At 52.9% G+C, this 23352-nt stretch overlaps 1 protein-coding gene and 1 long non-coding RNA gene across 9 annotated transcripts in view; one reads left to right on the plus strand and one right to left on the minus strand.

The window, feature by feature from the left end:
- Nucleotides 1-23352, plus strand: part of ALDH1L1 (aldehyde dehydrogenase 1 family member L1) — an 80945-nt gene that overhangs the window by 49290 nt on the left and 8303 nt on the right. For all 8 annotated transcript variants that reach the window (XR_013413430.1, XR_013413429.1, NM_001266022.1 and 5 more), the window contains 7 exon segments: nucleotides 3862-4012; nucleotides 5094-5164; nucleotides 9644-9749; nucleotides 10913-11000; nucleotides 17289-17382; nucleotides 20716-20815; nucleotides 22425-22523. Coding sequence is in view for 6 of the 8 variants with exons in the window: in NM_001266022.1 (NP_001252951.1) it covers nucleotides 3862-4012; nucleotides 5094-5164; nucleotides 9644-9749; nucleotides 10913-11000; nucleotides 17289-17382; nucleotides 20716-20815; nucleotides 22425-22523 (709 nt within the window). In the remaining 2 variants the exon portion in view is untranslated.
- Nucleotides 4130-14270, minus strand: LOC144339364 (uncharacterized). Its single transcript, XR_013414339.1, has 2 exons — nucleotides 13113-14270; nucleotides 4130-5470 (listed from the first exon to the last, which is right to left on the minus strand). It is a non-coding gene; the product is annotated as an uncharacterized LOC144339364 (long non-coding RNA).

The raw sequence follows: 23352 nt of genomic DNA on the forward strand, positions 1-23352 counted from the left end.
GGAAGGGATGGGAGAAACAGGAGGCATTTCAGCAGAGTGGCCTCGGGAGGTGCCTGCTGGAGGTGAGGTGAGGAGGTGCGGAAGCCAAGGGCTGCTTCCAAAGTAGGCGCAGGCTGGGCCTCCGAGGCAGGCAAAGCACTTCCCTCGCCAGCCTGGGCTGGAGGGGACTTAGCTCCTGCACGCAGAAGACAGCAAGGGCCAGAGAGGGGCTGGCCTGGTCTCTGCTTGCTCAGCCTGGCTCTGACTGCTGGAATCTATAGGTCTCACATTTTCTTTATAAAAAAAAAAAAATTAAGCCAGAGAGAAAGGGGCCTTCTCTCCTTAGTTCCAGTTCAGACATCTTAGGCAAAAGGACTTATGATGACTTTAGCTTATGACCACAGAGTGAGAGGGAGGCTCGGAAGAGAGGTGCTGCGCCCCTGGAACCACAGGGCCTGGCGGGAAGGAGCAGTCACCCTCACAGAGGTGGGGTGATGTTCCTGGAAGAAGGGAGGGTGCGGCCAGATGAGCCGAGAGCACAGGCGTCTCGGGGCCTGGCTCTTTCCTGAGGTCCTGGGAACCTCTAGGGGTGTGAAGCCGGGTTATGGCGTGGTCCCAGCGAGGCTTCTCACCTGGCAGGAGAGACCCTGCCTTGGCCTTGCAGTCGGAATGGCTTCTGTTTCTAGTATACTCCAGAGGCCATAAAAGCCGGGGCAGCCCAGCAGCAGGAAACTAGAGAGAAGAGTTGCAAGAACATAGTTTGCAAAACCTAATGGAGGTTAAGGTAGGGGCGGGGAGGGCTGTGGGAGCCAGGCATGCCCAGACTTTCGAAGGTTCCAGTCCCCTTTGCAAGCCCCTCAATTCTAGAAAGGCACTGGCCATGCCAAGCAGTCCCTAGAGCTCCTGGAGGTCAGGCAGAGCTGTGAAACAGGCACGCCAGGTGGTGGGAGAACCTCTGGCCTGGGCCCCGCATGCTTTTGGTGGACTGCATGGCCAACAGCACACGTGGGGTCCCTCCCTGGGCCTCTGCTGCCATCTGGTGGTTTGTGTCATAAGAGATCCTACTCACCCACAATGACAGTGAGGGGGGCACCCTGGGCAGCTGTAAGTGGACCCGTTCCTGCCCTGTGCAAACTCTCAGGCCCCGTGGAGACCTGGGAGTCCCCATTACTGGTTCTGCCTCAGCTCAGCACAACAGAGGCTGGGTCTAGGTGTCCCGGAGGGGGCAGAACAGGAGCTCCCAGATAAATGGCTGCAGAGAACCCTGTCAGGGTGGTGGGACCACCGTTGGTGTTAGGGAACACGAAATTCACTGCAGGGATCAGACGTTACACAATTGTGGAAGCTGGGAAGAAGGATCCAGAGGGAGAGTTAGACAAGGTTCCTAGGCAGTCCCCTGAACTCCTGGTAGACAGGATAGAACCTTCAGGAAGTAGGAGCAGCTGTATCCAGCTGCCAAGTGGGGCCACAAAGAGGAGCTCTTGGGAAAGACCATGGGGAGCTGCTGGCTCTGCCCAGATACCACTGTGGTCCATGGTCGAGAATCTGATGGTGGTCCAGGCTGCTGGTGGTCAGTAGGGCTGGCTGAGCCTGCTGGGCACCCCTGCATCTGCCCTGCAGACCTTCAGAGGGAGATGGCAGCAGCTTCACTTCTCCTGCACTGCTACCCTGGCACCCAGGGACCAGGCTCTGGGGAGTATGGGTGCCAGGGTGTCAATTCAGCAGCCTAACTGAGCTGACAATAGAACAGTCCTGCGAGGCAGCCTCTCAGAGCTTCCCGAATAGTGCACTCGGGTGATGGCTACTTTAGAAAGAGTGTCCTGGGAACTGGATTGATGACACAGCCATGTCATACACAGGTGGAATTGTCTAGAAATGTGGGGGATTCAAGGGATTGGGGCTGATGAAGGAGAAGGATGTGAGCACGGGAGACATGGCACACCACAAGCTTTAGTGGGCTGCCGGTTGGGCAGGGTTGCGGAAGATGAGCAGTGAGCCTGTCCTGAGGCTGCCATGTGGGCTTCCATGTCCAGGTGACAACACAGAATGATGCAGCGGGAGCCTCTGGGTCTGAGGGCTGCTAAGGGCAGTAGCAGCTTTCGCCTTATCACCACAAGGCCCTGTTTTATCAATGGGCAACAGCTGCTACTTGAAGTTCCTCCGGGTGTGCAAAGCAGCAGGCCCTAAGTGGCTAAAAACATACCTGTTTGGGCTACTTTAAGCCTAACTGGGAGTGGGAAAATTTGAGTTGGTGCCAGCAGGCTTTGGAGCAAATGTGTCTCATTTATATAACAAAGAGGCAGCTCCTCTGTCCTCGCAGCTAGGGAGCCCAGTCCTCTAATGGCCGCTAGATGGTGTTTTTACTTTTTTCCGTACCAATCGGTTTTTCTCAGAAACCGATTTACACATGGGCTCTTCTTGCCCAGGGTGGCCTCACTCAGTTAGTTTTATGCAGCAAACCTGAGCTGCATAAAACTAGCATAAAACTAGCCCAGCAAAACTGGGCACATGCTTCCCGCGTGCCCCATGCTGTGCTGGAGCTGGGTGCTGCAGAGAGCAGGGAACTAGATAATGCCGTGCCTCCTGGAGCCTGGATTCTGGTGGGCAGGCAAATTGTGATGAAATTATCATCTACGTGAATGTCTGTTACAAACTGTAGTGGTGGGGGAGTGAAGAAAGGCAGAGGAGGTTATCAGAGGACGTGACAGGGAGCTCTGATCAGTCAGAACGTGGGTGGGGATTCGGGTCGGCTTCCCAGAGGGTACGGCATTTGAGTCTGTGTCTGAAGAAAGTACAGAAGGCTGGGAGGAGAAACAGGAGTGTGGAAAGAGGGTCCAGATGTGCAACACAGCCCCCCAAAAGCCCCAAGGCCGGAGGCCTGACTGACCTGAGCACCTGGAAGAGGCTGATGTAAGGAGGAGGAGGGAGGCAGAGGGGCTCGGCTCTCACGGCCCCAGAATGAAATGGAAACAGGGCGGGGAGCTGCTCGGCCAGGCACAGAGTTGCAGATGCATCCTGAGTGGCAGGGACAGCTGCCACCGGTCCTGGTGGGTGGAGGCAGGTGAGGACCGGAGCAGGCCTGGGGTGCATGTGGGCTTCGTGGTGCCTGTGTGCGGAGGGGAGCAGTGTGGGAAACGGCTGGCAGGCTTTGATCCCACACTCGCCTCTGGGCCCGAGCTGCCCTGTCTGCAAGGCTGAGTTTGCTCTGGGCCTGTGGTCTCCACTTTCCCTGTCCACCCTCCCCCTAGGGGACGAGAGGGGCACCCTCGTAACTCCCAGGCTGCCCAGAGCTGCACATCCATCAGAATCAAGGGACAGCAACCCGACCTTGGCATGCTCAGACTGGAGCCGGTCTGTGTAAAAGCGCCAGCCCCGCCGTTGCTCCCTAGTCAGTCCTCCTGTGATGGGGATAGGGCCACCTCTCCACCTCTGGACACTCCAGCCTCAGGAGCACGCCCCCACCACCTTGGTTTATTGGTGCTGGAAAGGCAGACGGGCTTTCTTCTGGTTCAAGCTTTCTGAAGACAGGAAGGGCGGCCTCTTGGGCCATAACCCCTTTGCTGTCTGCAGCAAGTAAGTGAATGCCTCTGTAGGGTAATTTCAGAGGAATAGGATAAAGTAGTGGATCCACAGATATTTCAGGAAGGAAGGGAGGGAAGAGCAAGGAAAGGAGAGAGGGACAGAGGGTGTCATCCTCACAGCCATCCAGTGGAGTAAATGGTGCTGGCCCATTGCATGGATCAGAAACAGAGGTCCTCACATCTGAGAGTGGCAGATCTGGGGTGGAGGGCAGGGCCCCAGCTCCTTGAAGAAGGGCTTGTGAGGGCAGACGAGGCCGTTCCAGGCCTGAGCCCACCTCCCGCTTCCCCTCACCCTGGCCAGGTTGGCAGATCTCATGGAGCAGCACCAGGAGGAGCTGGCCACCATTGAGGCCCTGGATGCGGGTGCCGTCTACACGCTGGCCCTGAAGACCCACGTGGGCATGTCCATCCAGACCTTCCGCTACTTTGCCGGCTGGTGCGACAAGATCCAGGTGGGGCCCAGGCTCCCACCAGTGTGAGCACACACAGACTGGCCCAGCCGTATAGGGGAACTCCGAGGGCAGCACAGTAGTCTGCATGCTGCACAGCAAATGACCACAGCTGGTGGCTTGGAACAACACCCATTTATTAGCTTGTGGTTCCGCTGGTGGGAATTCCAGGAAGGCTGGGCTGGGTTCCATGCTGAGGTCTCACAAGGCCAAAGCTAAGGCGCTGGCTAGACTGGGCCTTATCTGGAGGCTCTGGGGCAGAACCTATATCCGGGAGAGTTCTGGTGTTGATAGAATTCAGTTCCATGTGGTTGCAGGGCTGAGGGTGCAGGTCCTTCCTGGCTTCAGGTGCCTGCCCAAGGCACTCTATCTCCCAGCGGCAGCAGGTCACTGTCGGGCTTGGGATCCCTGTGGCACTCTCTTCTGCCTGCTTTGCTGGGGGCTTCTGCAGTTATTCTGGGTTCATGGGCACGATGTCCCTGCCCTAAGGTCAACAGGGACAGTCAACACCATCACAGGAGGGAGTGCTCACCATATCTTCAGGCCCCCGCCATCAGTTGTGGAACCTGAGGGCCATTTGTAGAGGCTCCCTGGGGAGACTCACCCCTGCAGGGCTCATAGTATCTCTGCCAGATCTGGGCTCCATGGTTCCTCCTCTCCACCAGGGCGTGACAGCGACAAGGAAGGTGGGCTGCTTGGTTACCACCCCCACTCTGCTGCCGTGTAGCTTCTGGCTGCAGCTGGCCCCAGGCCTGGGCCTCCTACACATGCTCAACTGCTTAGAGCTGCGGGGAGGGGGGCACCCGGCCCCACCCCCACCCTCACCCTTTCTTTCTCCAATGCCAAAGCTAGAGGCTTTGCTGGTACCAGGACCAGTTTCCACCCAAAGGCTCTGCCTGCCAGGCTCAGGGTGAAGCAAACACCTTGCCCCTCCAGCTGCCCTCCTGCCTGTCTCTCAAGCCTCAGGTCACACCTAAGCTGGTGGCTTTGACTTCCTCCTGGAGCCACTGGGGGAGACTGGTCGCCCAGACGGGAAGGGGTGTGGACCCTGGGCCCCTGTGTGACTGCCCCGTTCCTCTTCCAGGGCTCCACCATCCCCATCAACCAGGCCAGACCCAACCGCAACCTGACCTTGACTAGGAAGGAGCCTGTCGGGTGAGTCCCTGCCCAGGGCGAGGTGCAGCCTCGTGGTGCTTTCTACACAGTACACGGGGCTATAGTACACAGCCTGCGGGAGCTCACAGCACTGTGTGTGTGTGTTTATCAAACAGCCATCCATGTGCTTCTAGAGCACCTGCTCCATACCAGGCATTGTTGTAAGGACTTGAGGACAATTGTATTTAATCCCCCAGTAACACTGGATCAGTCTGGTCCAGGGTGGGAAACAAGAGTAATCCCAAAAAATGTCCAAAATGGGAATGGCGGTCAGTGTTCATAAAGATGAGGAACTCCTGCACAGCACTGAGGAACAGGAAGCATAGAACAAAGGAGGAACAGTCAGAGGATGAGAGCCGCTCAGCAGGAGGAGTGCAGACCCCGCTGGACACCAAGCATGTAGGCACCGGGAAATGAACCTGGTGTGAGGCACCTCATCTCGCCACCCAGTGGCCCAGGGCAGGAGTGGGGAGAAAGGCTTGGAACACAGCCACAGGGTTCTGGGTTTACCCTGCCAGTTGAAACTGGGAAGTGACCACTCGAGGCCATACGTCCTGATTTGGCCCCAGTCCTGGTGAGAGTCACTCACATGCGTGCCTGAGGAGGCTCACCCAAGAGTGCATGGCCACTGTGCTTGGCTGGTGACAGCAAACACCAGAGTGGCAGGTGCTGGCGCAGCCCTGATCCGTGATTTGTGCTGGGAACACGCATCTAGCTGAACCTAGAGAGCCCCAGCCCTGGGTCGACCCTTACTGTGCCTGCACATGGTGCCAGAGGAGGGCCCGGCCAGGGTGACCCGGGAGCAGGGCCCAGCTGGCATCAGCACCACAGTCATTCCCGCCTGCTCTGTGCCCCTTGCAGGGTAGGGGACCTCACAGCTGTGGACATGGCCAAAGGCCCCTCAGCTCCACCTGAATGTGAGAGTGTTTGCAAGAAGAACATGCTCCAATGTCCCTGTGTCACTGCCAGCTCATGCAGATGAACAATCAAGTCCTCAGGCACAGGCTGGAGGAGGCTCCTGTGGGAAAGTAGGCTGTGGACCAGGAAACCTCTCACTCCAGAGCCCCAGAGCGGAGCCAGGCTGCAGGTGGAGGCATCGCCTCCAGGGTCCCCACAGAGGACATCAGGCAATGTCTGCACATGGTTTTGGTTGTCCCAACAAAGGAGGTGATACAGGACAGCCCCCCACAAGAAAGAACTGCCCCACCCCAAATGTCAGTGGTGTAGAGGCCGAGAAACCCTGCTATGGGGCAGTGGTCAGAGACCTTTGTCATGCTTTGAGAGGGGCTGGGCTGGGCAGAGTGGGTCATGGCCCACCTGGGGTCACAGGTCAGAGCCACACTTGGGTCTGTGAGGCTGCCCACCCTCCCAGCTGCCAGCATGGGGTGTCCACCCCCATCAGACTGAGGAGGAAACAGACACTCTGTCACCCAGAAGCATCCCTGTGTCACCCTGTGAGGCTGGCCTTGGACCCAGGACTCTGGGTGCCCAGTCAGCACCCCAGTGTGAACACATCCTGCCCTGGGGCCTGGTCCCAGCAGCTTACACAGACCAGGGCTCGCCCAAAGGCAGGCAGGCAGGGCCACTGCTGACCACGCACCTGCCTGGTCACGATTCTGGAACTAATGGTTTCTGCCTGGCAGGGAGGCCGCCAGGGCCTCTGGGCTTCACCCCTCCCCACCTTCACAGGGGACCTCGCCTCAGTGGGAATGTTCTGGAGCCGGAACCCAAGGTTGGAATCCCAGCTCCTCCCCTTTCTAGGGCAAGCTCCCAGCCTGTCTGTACTCAGTCTCCCCAACTGTCAAATGGTAATAAAACAGTCCTGTCCTCACTGAGTTGTTTTGATGGGTGAGTGTCAGGTGTCCAGGGCATGGTGTGCTGTGAAGGAGTTAGGAGGGCTAGGTGAGGAAGCCATGCAGGGCCGGGCCTCCTGGGTGATGGGGCTAAGAGGAGAATTCTGTGTGTGGTTCTGAGAAGGAGCAGAGTCCAGCTCTTTCGGATGTTCGTATTAGGAAATTCACAAGAGACTGTCACAGATCCACTTGGAATCTGGTGGCTTCCCAGTGCCCTTGACATGGAATCAAACTCCTCGATTGACCTTGCAATCCGGGCCTGGTATCCTGGCCCCCTCCCCAGTCCACTGTGGTTGGCTGTGCTGGCCTCGCAGATCCTGGGCCCTCCACACTCGTGCGCCGCTGAGCACTTGCACCTGTGTCCCACCTCCAGCCCTCACCAGCTGTCCTCCAGCTCTCATCTGTGATGCATCCCTGAGACTTCTGCTCCCAGCCTGCCCTCTCTGATCTATAACCCCATTTTATTATCTGTGTGACTATTCAGACTGATGCTGCCCTGTGCCCATGCCTGTCATCATCCCAGCACACCTGCAGGGTCCCATACATAGTGCAGAATGACTGAGTGACCAGACCTAGAGAGCCCCAGCCCTGGGTCCACCCTCACTGGGCCTGCATGTGGTGCCAGAGGAGGGCCTGGCCAGGGTGAGGGGCTGCCCATCTCCTCCCCTGACCAGTGCCACAGCAAACTCAGCAGTGAGGCTGTAGCTGCCTCATAGGGAGCCCTGTCCCCTCATGTCCTCAGCCGCATCCTGGCCCAACAGCTGCTGGAGATCCCTAATGAGCCAAGTGTTTCTTGGGGACACCAAGAAAGCTTGCTTGGTGTCCCCTGCCCAGGCCCCATGCTCCCAAGAGAGAGAAGGAACTCTACCCTCCACCCTCACCATCCACGCAGCTCCCCAGGAGCATCAGAGGGCAGAGGAAGGACAGGCTCAGGGGTGCACAGCAGGAGAATGGCCCCAAGGGAGGGAGGGACAGTCCTAAGACTCACGGGGTGGTTGTCCACTCAGTCCACTCAGTCTCCCACTAAGAAAGGCCACTAGGAATCAGAGGCAGTAAGGCTAATGAAGGTCGGTTCTCACAGCAACTGGGCAGGGAGGATTCACCTGGGCCTGGGTCTTGTAGCCCTGCTCCTTTGACCCTGTGCCAGGGCAGGCTCTGCACATTCCGGTCCCGGGGTTTGGCCTTTCCCCTAACCAGTGAGTGTGGGAGTCAGTTCCGGCTGCTGTAGAAGGGACCACCAATCCAGGGCTTAATCAACGGAAACTTATCTCATGGTTCTGGGAGCTGGAAGTCTGAGGTCAGATGTGGGCAGAGCTGGTTCCACATGAGGGCTGTGAGAGTCTGTCCTGACCTCTCTCCTGGCCTCTGGTGGTTGCTGGCGACCTCTGGCCTTCCTTGGCTTGCAGGGAGCCCCCATCTCTGCCTCATGCCCTCTTGGCATTCCCACTGTGAGAGTCTGTCTCTCCATGTGGTGTTCTTTGTATGAGGACAGCATTCCAGCTGGATTGGGGGCCTACCACCCCGGTGCTACCACGTGCTAATTAATTACAATGCAGCGATCTGGTCTCCAAGCAAGGACATGCCCTTAGACTCTGGAGATTATGGCTTCAGCATACGCATTGGGCAGTGGGGGCACAATTCAGCGCATAACTGTGGGGCTTTTCTGATGTGTTTTCTTTTCCAAGCTCCCCTCAGCCCCCTTCACTGTAACCAACGGCCTCACCCTGCTCCCTGGGAACACTCAGCAGCCCGTGCTGTGGGGTGTGGGGCGGCTCCCCTACCCTCTCAGTGCCCCCCGCTGCTCCCCCATGATGCCTCACATGGGTCCTGCCCACCACCTGGGTCTGACTAAGCAGCTGTCTTTTGGGGAAACACCCCGTGATGGTGGTGGGGTGGTGACAGCACGGCCCGTGGTCTGCGGGGCTCTGTGTGGATGTCCTCATCTAACTGTCCAGCGTTCACCCAGAGTGGTGCTGTATGGGGCGAAGGCAGGGCCATGCAGGATTCATACCCGGCCAGTGTGCCAGCTGGTCCCTGGGACTCTGCGGCCTCCCCAGTGCCTACGGTGCTCTGAGTGTGAAACACCTGTGTCCAGCCAGAGGCTCGCTCTGGAACCCAGAGTGGTGCTGACACTGGGCACCATGGCTTCACACAGAGCACCCTAAAGTCATCAGTGCTGGCTTGCCCACTCTGTCTTCTCTTCTTGAGGACTGACACCTGGCTTCACACTCTGGAGGACCCTCTCTAGGCCCTCCTCACCCACCCCTGGTGACCCCTGACCCTCTTTAGGTCCCCCTGGCTTGTGTCCTCACCTGTGCCTGCTCGCCATCACCCTCTCTCATTGCCTGTGCCCCAGACAGTTCCACAGCTTCCATCAGAAACGGTCCAGTGTCCCATGCCATCCTGCCCTGCTAGGAAGAGGGGCTGCTGCCAGACCAATTCTTAATGTAGCATCTAGGACAGAAAGAGCAGGCGTGAGCTGCCTGTCAGAGGGACCTTGAGTGTCTTATCAGGAAGCCTGGTTTTGAGAGTGGACGTCAGGCCCTGGGTGAGGGGGAGGGAACTGGCAGGTCACTGTGGGCCTGGTGGGGAAGAGGGACAAAGGCCAACCTCTTTTGTGTGGCAGGGTTTGTGGCATCATCATCCCCTGGAACTATCCCCTGATGATGCTGTCCTGGAAGACAGCTGCCTGCCTGGCTGCCGGGAACACAGTGGTGATCAAGCCAGCTCAGGTGAGCGTGGGCTCACTCCAGACAGGGCCTGCGGGCCACAGAGAGGACCAGGAACCAACTCTGTAAGGGAGGAAGGGAAGGGCCTCTCTTGGCCACACAGGCACTGGACAAAGGGTCCTGCTAATGCCAGCTGCTCTCCATGGCCCTGCTCTCAGTGGGCAGAGGTGTGCGTGGCAGGCAGAACTCTCCCAAGCAGACTCTTTCAGCCGCGGCTGCTTGAGGCCAGCTGGCTGTGCTGGAACTTGCAGCTGCTCGGGTGAGCAGAGGCAGGGATTTCTGCACCCTGGATTCACGGGGCAGAAACCAGGCCCATGCTCTAAGACAGCCTGAGTAGTCTATGCATAAAGATGGTGCCATGTCTCTTATGTGGCTTTTGAGACCAGAAGTCCTGGAGGGAAGCGAGGTGAGCGGTGGGATTCGTGGCCCCCATCCCTGCACAGAGAAGCTATGCAGTGTGGTGTCTGAGAGGTGTAGGTGGGGGAGTAGAGGCGGGATGTCGAGGGTCACCCAGGCATGCTGGGAAGGTCCTTGGAAGTGAGGACACCACCAGTGAGCCTCAGTTTCTTCATCTGTACATTGGCAATGACAGCCTGCCCACTGCCTGCCTCCCAGGATGGTGCATGACATGGCAGGGATGGTGTGCCCAGGAGGGCACACACTTGCCAACTTCTTTGGGGTAATTTCACAGCAAGGGCATTGATGTAATGAAAAACAATAATGATGGCTGACATTGATAGTATTTACCCTGAGTCAGGCATGCCTCAAGCATTTCAACATGTATCACAAATTAGATAGTAATTTACATACATTTGCTTATTTAAGCATCACAACAACCCTCTGAGGAGACCTTAACCTCTGGCTTTAGAAACTTATGCTGTGCAGAAGGGAACCCAGGCCTGGCCGGGGGCTGGAGCCCTGCCAGGAGGAGAAGCTAGGGCACCAGAGGTTGGCCCACCCTGATTCCCAGCTGGTGCTGTGGGCATGCTGGCTGGGCGGGCAGGGCCCCCTCTGGTGGCTTTCCTGGGGTCTTCCTGGTGCCACAGTCTGCAGCTACACCTCCCTGCTTACTGCTGGGCTGCTGGGAGAGGAAGGCAGGGAGGGAAGGCAGAGCCCCACTTTCAAAAACCTCCTTACCCAGTCTCCTTTCCTGGCCCCACACCCAGGTGACCCCACTCACTGCCTTGAAGTTTGCAGAGCTGACATTGAAGGCTGGCATTCCCAAAGGTGTGGTCAACGTCCTTCCAGGATCTGGTAAGAGCCATGGTTGGGGGCAGGGCTAGGGCTTCCAGCAGCTGGAGATGCCATTGGGTAGAGCAGGCCCTACTGGATAGGGGCATGAGGGCAGAGCAGCCTGGGGAGAGCCCAGGCGGGGGCCAGCCTGTGGCAAAGGAGGCTGCTCCCATGGGGGAGAGCGCCTGCACTCTGGAAGGGTCTTCAGATGCCACAGCTGAATGTGTTCCATTGTGTGAGTGTGTGTGTGTGTGTGTATGTGTGTGTATGTGTGTGTATGTGTGTGTCTGCGTGCCCTGGAGTAAAGTTGTTACTTGGGAGTTATCTGCCCTTGGAAGTTTGAGAGAATTTTTCTGTAGAACATTTCAGGCTTAGAGCATTTAGGGAGGTCATACATTAATTACTTTTTAAGTTTCTGTTGTGTTTAGTGGTCTGGTTTATGGAAAAGTCCCTTCTTATGCAGATTTTAAATGTATTAGCATGAAGTTGTATATAATAATCTCTCATAATTTTTATCTCCTTTTTGGATTTTCCTTTTGATTATTATAATACATTCTTTATATTTTTCCTTTTTCTCTCTCTTTTTAAGTTGATTAAATTGGTGAAAAGTTATTGCTTGTCTCCATCCTCTACCCTAAAAAAATCAAATACAGTTCCTCGATTTCCTTACCTTTTCCATTGCTATTTTTCTAGTTTCCCCCTGCTTTTATTGTTCTCTTCTGTGTTCTCCTGAGTGGTTCTTCTATTTTTTTTTCTTTTGTAGCTTTTTGGGTTGAAAATTTAGTTCATTAATTTTTTTCTGGTTCAGATAAGGAAAGCATTTGAAAAAGTTTTGGTGATGACCAGGCACAGTGGCTCACGCCTGTAATCCCAGCACTTTGGGAGGCCGAGGTGGGTGTTTCACCTGAGGTCAGGAATTCAAGACCAGCCTGGCCAACATGGTGAAACCCCGTCTCTATTAAAAATACAAAAATTAGCTGGGCATGGTGGCAGGCGCTTGTAACCTCCGCTACTCTGGAGGCTGAGGCATGAGAATCACTTGAACCTGGGAGGTAGAGTTTGCAGTGATCTGAGATCGTGCCACTGTATTTCAGCCTGGGTGACAGAGCGAGACTCTGTCTCGAAAAAAAAAAAGGTTTGATTATACCTCACACCTTGTGACTGACACCTTTATCATTATAAATGCCCCATTTATCTTTCATGATAGTTTTTGTGTTAAAGTCAGTTCTGTCTGTTATAAGTATTACCACACTAGCTTTCAAATGGTTGCTGTTGACATGATATATATTTTTACATTCTTTTACTTTCAACCCGTTCATAGTTTTGAATCTAAAATGTGCCATATATAACATATAGTTGGATCTTGTTTTTTATCCAGTCTCATAATCTCTGCCTTTGACTGGAGACTTTACATTAATGTTAATATTGATACAGTGGGTTTACCGTTTTACTTTTCACTTTCTATGAGTCTGCTGTCTTTTTTCCCTCTGTTTCTCCTGCTGTACTACTTTCTTTTGCATTAAGTGAATATTTCCGAGCATAACATTTTAATGCTTTCAATGATTATTTTCAGTATACATTTGCAGTTATTTTCTTAGTGGTTATTCTAGGACTTATCACATACTTATCAAAATCAACTTCAGATTTATACGAACTTAATCCCAGTGAAATGTACAAATGTTACTTCTGGATGGGTCTATTATCTTCTCCCTGTTTGTGCCAGGATCACGTATTTTTGTACACATAGAACATCTATGTATGTTACAAACCCAATAATACATTGCTACATATATTACTTTATATAATTTTACATCTACTAAAGAAGTTGAGAAAAGAAAGGAGAACAAGTCCCTATGTGTAGAGTCTATGTTATCTGACTCACAAGTTCTGGTCCTCTTTAGCTGGTCCTATGGATTTGAACTGCTATCTGGTGTCATTACCTTACTCCATTTAAGTTTTATTCTCACCTACTTCCTTTCTGCTTTTATTGTCCAATATATTACATTTCTGTTTGTTACCCCACAATTATACTATTATATATATAATCATTTTATACAATTGCTTTTTAAATCAGTTAAGAGAAGAAAGCAAATAAAATATGCATTGATACTGTTTTTATAATTACCTAATTACCTTTACGGTGCTCCTTGCATTTTCCTGTGGATTCTGACTACTGTCTGTAGTCACTTGCTTTTAGCTTGAAGAACTTCTTTTAGTATTTCCTATAAGGTGGGTCTGCTAACAACAGATTATCTCAGTTTTTGTTTATCTGGCAACATCCTTATTTGCCTCTACTTTTCGAAACACAGTATCGCTAGACGTAAGATTCTGGGTTGACAATCTTGTTCTTTCTTTGCACTTGTTCTGTCTTGCACTTTGAATACAGTCATGCGCTGTCTTCTCCGTCTGGCACACCTGGGGTAGATTCTTCCCCTTATGAGTGCTGTCTGGGTGGAGGAAGGGGCCGCAGCATCTTAGCCATAGTCACCAAGAACTTAGCTTCTGCAACTGAGAGTTGGTGGAGATGAGAGGCCTTGGTGGCCTGCACCCACTGGTGGATGCCAGCTTCCTTCGCTGGGAGCTGAGAGGGAAAGGAGCGCTGCCTTCCTGGCCACACCTGCCTGGAGTGGAGCTTCCCTCAAGGGGAGGGAGCAGACTGTGCCTTCAGTGTCGCAGACTTTCCCTGCCCTTATTGAGAGTCGGATTTTCTTGAAGAATGTTTTTCCATTTGTTGTATGTCCTTAGAAAAATTTCCAGGAGTTTAAGTGGTTGTTTTTAGATCATCTTCACCAGGATAGTGGTTTCCCTGGGGAATTGACTGCAGGGCTCCTCAAGCTGGCCTTCCGGAAATGCACTCCTGCCTCATGCCTTTTGAGCAGGTTGTGTTCATGTTTTTATTATTGTTAAATATCATATAGTTGTAGTTTTGGTCTTCTCTCTAACACAGTAAGTAAAAAGAGATTTTAAAACAATTGCCAAGTTGTTTTTTGTCTAAAATTTAAAATTCTGTTCTCATATTTCTACTTGTATTATGTCATGATCAGAGACTATGGCCTGTATGTGAGTTTGCCAGGGCTGCTGTCACCAAACACTGCAAATCGAGTGGCATAAACCACTGCAAGGCAGCGCCTCACAGCTCTGGAGGCTATGAGTCTGGATGGAAGGTGTTAGCAGGGCCATGCTCCATCCAAAAGGTTCTAGGGAAGAGTTCTTCTTTGGCTCCTCCTAGCTTGTAGAAGCATCATCCCAATCTGTGCTTTCATCTTGACATGGCATTTCCCTGAAGGTGTGGTGTCTATGCCCAAATCTCCCATTTTTATAAGAACACCAGTCATTTTGGATCAGGGCCCACCCCAGTGACATCATCTTAACTAATTTTACCTGTACTGACTTCATCTCCAAATAAGGCCACATTGTGAGGTGCTGGGGGTTAGGATGGTGACCTATGAATTTCTAGTGAGTGGTTAGGGGAGGCACAGTCCAACACATAGCAGCTTGTAAAAATCCTGTTTTCTAAAATGGAGAATGTCTGTGGTCTGATATATGATACCTTTTTGAAATATTTCTTAAATAGCCTAAGAAAGTGTTATTATTTTTGTTACTATTATTATTATTACTAGTAAATAGACTTTATTTTAGAGCAGTTTTAGGTTGATAGCAAAATTGAGCAGAAAGTACAGAGTCCCTATATACCACCTGCCCCAACACAGACACAGCCCCCACTACTAATATCCAGCATCAGAGGGGTATGTTTGTTACCATCAATGACCTACATTGACACCTCATTATCCCCCAAAGTCCATAGCTTAGGGGTCACGCTTGGGTTGTACATTCTATGGGTTTTGACCACTGTGTAATGCCTTGCATCTACCATTAGAGTGTAACACAGAGTAGTCTCACTGCCCTAAGAATATTCTGTGCTATATCTTTTATGTCTTCCTCTCTCTAATCCCTGGCAACCACTGGTCTTTTTCTTGTCTCCACCGTTATGCCTTTTCCAGAATGTCATGTAATTGCAATCATATGCAGACTTTTCATTTGGCTTCTTTCACTTAGTGATATGCATTTGAGGTTATTCCATGACTTCTTGTGACTTAATAGCTCATTTCTTTTTAGCACTGAATAATATCCCTTGTCTGATTCACATCAGTTATTTATCCATCCACTTTCTGAAAGACATCTTGGTTGCTTCCAAGCTTTGGCAATTTTGAATAAAGCTGCTGTAAACATGCGTGTGCAGGTTTTGGTGTGGACATAAGTTTTCAGCTCCTTTGGGTAAATACCAAGGAGCACAGTTGCTGAATCATATAGTAAGAGTGCATTTGGTTTTTAAACTGACTGCCAAACTGTCTTCCCAAGTGGCTGTGCCATTTTGCGTTCCCACAGCAATGACTGAGAGTTCCTGTTGCTCCACATCCATGCCAGCATCTGGCGTCATCAGTGTTCTGGATTCTGGTTGTTTAGTAGCTGTTCAGTGGTATCTCATTGCTGTTTTAGTTTTTTATTCTCTAATGACAAATGACATTGAGCACTGTTTCATGTGCTTACTTGCCATCTGTCTATCTTCTTTGGTGATGTGTTTATTTCTGTCTTTTGCCCAGTTTTTAGTGGTTGTTTTCTTATTGTTGAGTTTTGAGAGTTCTTTGTATATTTTGGACATCAGTTCTTTAGCAGATATATATTTTGCAAATGTATTCTCCCCAAAACAGTGATTTAATGGGGAGTGGTGGAATGGAGTTAGTATCAAAATCACTGGTAGAGCTTTAACTGTGTATAGAGGGAGGATACAAGGGTCTTATTCCAAACCTGCCAAACTGGAACCTTCACAGGTGTGCCTGGGCATGTGAATTTTACAAGGCTGGAGGCAGGGGAGTGGTGGAAGATGAAGGGACTGGATAGGTGCAGGAGCTCTGGACTGAGTGAGTCATGGGATGGGGAAGGGAGGTGTCAAGAATGACTCTTGGATTCTTGGCTTGAACCAGTTGGCTGCAAGGAGAAGTTGTTTACTGAAATGGAGAACCCTGGAGGAAGAGCAGGTCTAGGGGAATGATTAAGAGTTCAGTTTCAAATCTGTTGAATTTGAGAAGCCAGAAGACATCCAAGTGCAGATGCCACGCAGGCAGAGGAGTAACCAGTGGATCTGGATCCCAGAGGAGCTTGACTGGAGAGGCCGATTTGGGGGGGTGACGTACCTGAGATGGCCCTTGGAAGCCTGTGAGATCAGCTGAGCACACAGCGTAAACTGAGGAGAGAAGAGGGCCTGGGATGGAGCCAGAGGTGCCGGATATTTTAAGGTTAGGTGAGCAAAGGAGATGGAAAAAGAGCCGTCAGAGAAGTAAGAGGCGAATTAGGAGGGTGCGGTGTCAGAAGCCAAAACAAGAGAGTGACTTAAGTGGGGAGCTACGCTGAGTCTGGGAGGAGGCAGCATCCGGGAGCCCACCCTGAAGTCTCATTAAGATGGAGACCTGAGGGACAGAAAGGACTTAGCCAGGTTGGGGACAGGATTTGTCCTGGGCGCGGCTCAGAGTGGGGGCTGGGGGCATGGGACAGGGCAGGAATCACGGCATTCCCTGGGAGGAACGGCAGGTGGCAAGGCCTCTGTGGCTGGCTCACCTGAGGGCGGGTGTTTTAGAGTCTGTGATGCTCAGGATGCCACACCCCTCAGGGACCTGGTCAGGCATCCTTGGGTCTCTGTTTGAGTCCCTACAAGAGCTGAAGGCTTGGTGCCCTCACCTTGGGGTCTGTGTGATGGTGGAAAACCATGTGGGGAGTGGGTTGGTTTGCTTGGGCTACCACATCAAAGCCCCGCAGACCAGGGCTTCAGAAACAGACAGTTATCATCTCTCAGTTCTGGAGGCTGGAAGTCCAAGATCAGGGTGTCAGCAGCGTCAGCTTCTCCTGCAGCCTCTCTCCTGGGCTTGCGGACAGCTCTCCTCTCCACTCTCTGTGTCCTCGCATGGTCATTGCCCAAATCCCCTCTTCTTAGAAGGACACCAGTCAGATTGGATTAGAGTCCATGCCAATGACCTCATTTTACCTTAATCACCTACGTAAAGGTCGCGTCTCCAAACACAGCCCCATTCAGAGGTACACAGGGTGAGAGTTTCAGCATATGAATTTTAGGGGACACAGTTCAGCCCCTAATAGGGAGTGAGGCTCCACGAGCCCCAGACACCATGGGGATCAAGCATGTGGGGAGCATTTTGAGGGCCCCAGACTCCCAGTGGACCTGTGTAGGCCTGGAGGTGGGCTCCTGCCTCCCCAGCACCAGGGGGACTGCCCTGATTCCCCCCTCCCTCCCACCCACAGGCTCCCTGATCGGCCAGAGACTTTCAGACCATCCCGATGTGAGGAAAATTGGGTTCACAGGCTCCACGGAGGTGGGCAAGCACATCATGAAAAGGTGCGTGGCTGGGGGTGGGGCAGAGGAGGGGCTGCCGCAGGCTGCGCCTGGGACATGGCAGCGCTGTCCCAGGAGCTGTGTCCTGCTTCTCAAGCTCCAGGGCGCAGCCACTTCCGCGGCCCTGCTGGGCTCTATGCAAACGCTAAAGAGGCATCTGCCTTTCTGACAAAGCCCTGGGAGGCCTGGACGGAGACCTGCGGAGCACTGTCAGACCAGCAAGGGACTGGATTGAGAGGTGCTGAGAGTGTAAAACACACATGGATTTCAAGAACTGAGCACCCACAAAAAACTGAAATGGCTCATTAACAGGATGTTTTTTGTTTGTTTGTTTTCTGAGACAGGTCTTGCTCTGTCACCCATGGTGGAGTGCAGTGGCACCATCATAGCTCACTGCAGCCTTGACTTCCTGGGCTCAAGTGATGCTCCCACCTCAGCCTGCCAAGTAGCTGGGACTACAGGCATGCACCACCAAGCCCAGCTAATTTTTCGTGTTTTTCATAGAGACAGGGTCTCACTGTGTTGCCCAGACTGGTCTCAAACTCCTGGGCTCAAGCAATCCACCTCACTTGGCCTCCCATCTCAGTGCTGGGATGACAGGTGTGAGCCACTGTGCTCTGCCTTCATTAAGTTTTTATATTGCTTTCAAGTTGAAATGATAATATTCTTGATTAATTGGGTTAAATAAAATATAATAAAATATTTTATTATTATATATTAATATAAAAGAAACCTGTTTCTTTTCAGGTTTTTTTTTTTTTTCAATGGAGTCTCACTGTGTCACCCAGGCTGGAGTGCAGTGTCATGATCACGGCTCACTGCAGCCTCTGCCTCCCTGGCTCATGCGATCCTCCCACCTTAGCCTCCCGAGTAGCTAGGACTATAGACACATGCCACCACACCTGGATAAGTTTTTTTATTTTTTGTAGAGCTGGGGTTTTGCTATGTTGCCCAGCCTGGTCTCAAGCTCCTTTAATGTGGCTACCATCAAAAAAAGTCCCATCATCTATTTGGCTAGTGTTTGAAGCTTTCATTCTATTTCTATGGACAGAAGTGATCTAGGTCAATTCACGTCTTCATTCTTGGACTTTGGCTTCAAACTGACTGGTGTCATCTCCCAGGCTCTGTCATTAAACCACAATATGACCTGGGTCACACCCATGCCTTGGGTCCCCCACCAGTTCCATTACAGCAGTTTGACAGTGCAGGAGTTCTCGTCTCCATCACCGACAAGCTGGGAGAGCCAGCCAGGGCCAGACCACAGGGTAGCAGCTGGAGCCCTGACTGACACTGGAGCCTGCCCCAGCCCTGACACTGAACTTTTGGCGGTGGGTTTTGGCACCTGCACTTTGAGTAATGTGGGTAGGGGAATGGGGTAACAGCTAGCTGGTCTCTTCCTCTGAGGTGTGTAGGTTGTAGTCACATCTGGGCACAGGTGAGTCAAGTCCGGGGTGAGGGCTCAGGAAATGTCAGTTCTGAGCACTCCAGAGCTGGACAGAGGGTTTGGGTGGCAAGATATGTTGATTTGCCTCACCGTGGTAACCATTGTACCATTGATATGTAGTTCATGACGTCATGCTGTAGCCGAGCGTGTGGTGGAACATGCCTGTAGTCCCAGCTACTTGGGAGGCTGAGGTGGGAGGAGCCTGGGATGTGGAAGCTGTAATGAGGCAAGATCATGCACTGCACTCCAGCCTGGGCAACAAAGACAGCCTGGCTCCAAAAAAAAAAAAAAAAATTGATTAATTAAATAGAACAGAACAAAAAACAAAACTACCTCAATTTGAGCATTTTATATAAAAAAATAAATACTAGGCTGGGCATGGTGGCTCATGCTGGAATCCCAGCACTTTGGGAGGCGAGGCCAGCGGATCACTTGAGGCCAGGAGTTTGAGACCACCCTGGCCAACATGGTGAAACCCCATCTCTACAAAACAAACATACAAACAAACAAAAAATAGCCAGGTGTGGTGGCACATGCCCCTATATTCCCAGCTACTCGAGAGGCTGAGGCAGGAGAATCACTTGAAGCCGGAAGGCGGAGGTTACAGTAAGCCGAGATCACACCACTGCACTCCAGCCTGGGCAACAGAGTGTGACTCTATCTCAAAGTGGGGGGCGGGGAAGCTGGGTGCTGTGGCTCATGCCAGTAATCCCAGCATTTTGGGAGGCCGAGGCGGGCAGATCACCTGAGGTCAGGAGTTCAAGACCAGCCTAACCAACATGGTGAAACCCCATCTCTACTAAAAATACAAAAATTAGCCGGGTATGGTGGCACGTGCCTGTAATCCCAGCTACTCAGGAGGCCGAGGTAGAAGAATTGCTTGAACCCAGGAGGCGGAGGTTGCAGTGAGACGAGACCATGCCTTTGTACCCTAGCTGGGGCGACAAGAGTGAGACTCCATCTAAAAATAAAAAATAAATAAAATAATAAAAAACTAAAAAAGCTATCATGCTATGAACCTCAAATACACACAGTAAAATTTATTTCAAAAAAAAAAAAAGAAGAGCAAAGCAGAGCCCTGAGCAGCTTCCTGCCCCAGCATCCCTGGTTCTGCTGCTTTCTTCTTCCCAGACTGCCATGTCACCCGGACCTGCAGCTGAGATGGGGGCCATCTCCCTGGGTTGCTCCTGCAGAGGAGGCCTCTCCTCCCCAGTGGAGTCTCCTACCTGCCGGCTGTTAACTGAGTGTCCGGCTGAGGACAGCATCCCTGCAGTGCATTTCTTGCCCACTGATGTGATGTGTTCATGACTCCCAGCCTCTCTCTGTTTGCTCTGCTGCTAATACAGGGAGGTGCCACAGCCTCTGGGCCCCTGCAGCTGTACCAGCTGATGGTGCTGTTTTGTAATCCTTAATTTGTGCAGCACCAGCTGCGTACAGGCACTGCATTTGGCACTGGGGCTGTAGTATGACCCAGACAGATGCGTGCCTGCCCTGGCCAGGCTCATGCTCTGCAGATGGGGTCAGAGGTCAACATGCAATAGAGCAAAGGGCAGCAGATGGGGTGCGCGGGCAGGCTGTGGTTTTATACAGGTCGATCAGGGAGGCACCCCAGAGAAGGGAACACAGGCCTGCAGGAAACAAGGTGTGGAGCATGCAGCAGGAAGGGCAGTCCAGGGGGCAGCCGGGCACAGGCCCGGTATATACAGGCCAGGAAAGAAAGGAAGGTGGCTGTGTGAAGCCGCAAGGGGCGGGGGGAGTGGGGAGGCACTGGCTGGGTCTTGCTTCTTGCAACAAAGCATGCTTTGAGCCTGCCCAGGTCCCTGCCACCTGGGGGCCCAATGCCCCTACCTGCTCTGGAGGGACCGGCCCCACCAGCCCTCTGTTCCTTGCAGCTGTGCCATAAGTAACGTGAAGAAGGTGTCCTTGGAACTGGGCGGGAAGTCACCCCTCATCATCTTTGCTGACTGTGACCTCAACAAGGCTGTGCAGATGGTGAGGGCCGGGCCTGGAGGGGGTAGGGACAGCAAGTGGGGACAGGGACCGTGGAGCCCAGGAGGCTCTCTCTGATTCCACAGCCACACTCACACGTGTAGCCCTGGTGGAGTCCATGGTGTCACCACAAGCATAGCATGGCAGGCAGCAGACTTAGTGAAGAAAGACATGTGCCCTCCAAACATACTTCCCAAGAAGTTTCATAACTGCCAGGATAGCTGAGATCAACTGCCTATAACATATGTGTGTGTGTATTACATATCAATATGAAATCAGGAAACACACGCCACAGTTCCATCTGTTCTGAAATAAGCATGGCACCCTTTTCTGTCTGGTGAGAGGGCAAATCAGACGTGTTGATCTGCTTCACTATGGTAACCACTTTACCATCTATATGTAGTCCATAACTTCATGCTGTAAACCTCAAATATACACAATAAAATGTGTATTTTTAAAATAAAAGAGCAAAGCAGAACTCTGAGCACTTGGGCCCAGCCCTGCTGACAGTGACGCTCTCTGCCGGTGGCCGTGGGTGCATGTACCTGGCTCCACCACTCACCTGCTGGGCAGCCTTGAGCAAGTTACCTAACCTCTCTGGCGTCTGTGCTCCCACCTGTGGGTAGGGACCATGGTGATACCCACCTCCTGGGTGGCTGCAGAACGAATATGTCTGAAGGGCTTAGATTAGTGGCAAGTGCCACGTAAGACACATGTGTTGGTCCTTGTTCTTACCGTTAGTATTGTTGTTGCCTTGGTCCTGTCCTCACTCCTGTGGGAGCAAACCAGTAAGGCCACATTCTGCCAGGTCCCCAAATATGCCCCCGGCCCTATCTAAGTTCCACTGTGCCGTGGAAGACGGCCTGACACCCTAGCATGGGTGTGAAAGGGAGTCCAACCTTATTTGGTAGAGAAACTGAGGGAGGCAAGGGCCTTGTTCACAGGCCCAGATGAACCCATCAGCCCTGGGATCTAGCCAGGCTTGACCATGGCTCTCCGTCCTCCCCTGGGTCTCCCACAGCAGGCGAGTTTGAAAAAGCAGGCTGCCTGCGGCCTCTGAGGGCCTTTGTTGTGAACTCCTGCTGGAAATTCCCTGGGCCAGGGCTGCCCCACCCCTCACCCACCCCCGTCAGGGCTGCCTGCCTGTGTCTTACCCTCTGCCCTGTCACCCGCCACCTGCTCCGTGCTTACACACACGGCTGGCATCTCTCCTGTCAGCTCCGAGAATGTAGACTCTGAAACAGGAGTCAGCACCTTCTGGGCCACCCCAGCGAGCCCACCCAGGGTGCAGGAGGGTCTCAGGCAGGCCGAGGCTCACTCCCACTTGGTCCCCATGCTCTGCAGTATAGATGGCGGCCTTGTCCTCCAGTGGTAGGAGTTGGGGCGTGGTGTCTCTCTGTCACTGCATGGGCCTCAGCGTCTTCACTTCCCATACCGTTATGTCTCACCTCTCCTCTTGAGGTGACTGAGGATTGAGTGCGGCCCACAGGAGGAGGTCAGGACACATGCGTGCCTCCCTTCCCAATGAGAAAGGGCAGCTGGGCCCTGGCAGAGCAGGGGGTTGGTGTCCCAGGAGGAGCAGTGACCTGGTGTTCTTGTCCATTCTCTGAAGGGGATGAGCTCTGTTTTCTTCAACAAAGGAGAGAACTGCATTGCAGCAGGCCGGCTGTTTGTGGAGGACTCCATTCATGATGAGTTCGTGCGGAGGGTGGTAAGTCCTGCCCCAGGGTCTGTGGGCTGCTGGTTCACCGGGACAGCAGCCTGGCTGGAGGGGGTTGGAGGAGGGGAGACAGGGCAGGGGTTAAGTGAGGCTGGGCTCCTCCTAGAGGACACTGCCCACGGGGGTCAGGGAACTCACAGCGGGAGCTGTGCTGAGTCTTCACTGGATTTTATTATTTCGCGAAGAAATAGCAGACCTGTAGCTCAAATTGACATCACCAAAAAGGGCCTGTCTTGGGTTGGCTCCCTAGAAGTGGAACCTGGGGCAAGAATTCGGTGCATGTGGTTTACTCAGAGTGGACTCTTAGGTGAAGCCTGGAAGGAGAAGGGACCAGGGGAGGACCAGACAGAATGGAGCAAGGGCCTGGTCTCTGGTCAGCCTGGGTCTGACCATGGACATGGGCCCTGGAGCACAAATCCCCCTACATAGGCATGCCCCTGGGGCCAAGTGGCCAGGCTGCGGGCCCCTGTGGCAGGTAGGCTTGGCTGTGGGCCGCCAGTAGGGGCCAGCAGCTCCCATCAGGTTCTGCAGCCACCTTGCATGGCCTCGGGGATCTGGTGGGCACAGGATAGTGTCTTCCACCAGATTTATCCACTCACTCAGCCACGCCTGGAAGAGCAGGCTTGATGCTGGCCTCGGTGGTCCCGAGTCCCCTTGGGAGGTTTGTAATGTCTGGCTTCTCGGTTCCTCGACGGGTTGGCATCATTCTCTCCAAGCAGCTCGGATATGGTGGGGAGTATGGGGCTGGCGGCACCAGCATTACCTTCTCACCACTTGGAGCCAGAGCAGGACATGACTCCTTCCTCACCACCTCTGTTAG

Source organism: Macaca mulatta, chromosome 2 (genome assembly GCF_049350105.2).
Source record: "Macaca mulatta isolate MMU2019108-1 chromosome 2, T2T-MMU8v2.0, whole genome shotgun sequence".
Lineage (NCBI taxonomy): Eukaryota > Metazoa > Chordata > Mammalia > Primates > Cercopithecidae > Macaca > Macaca mulatta.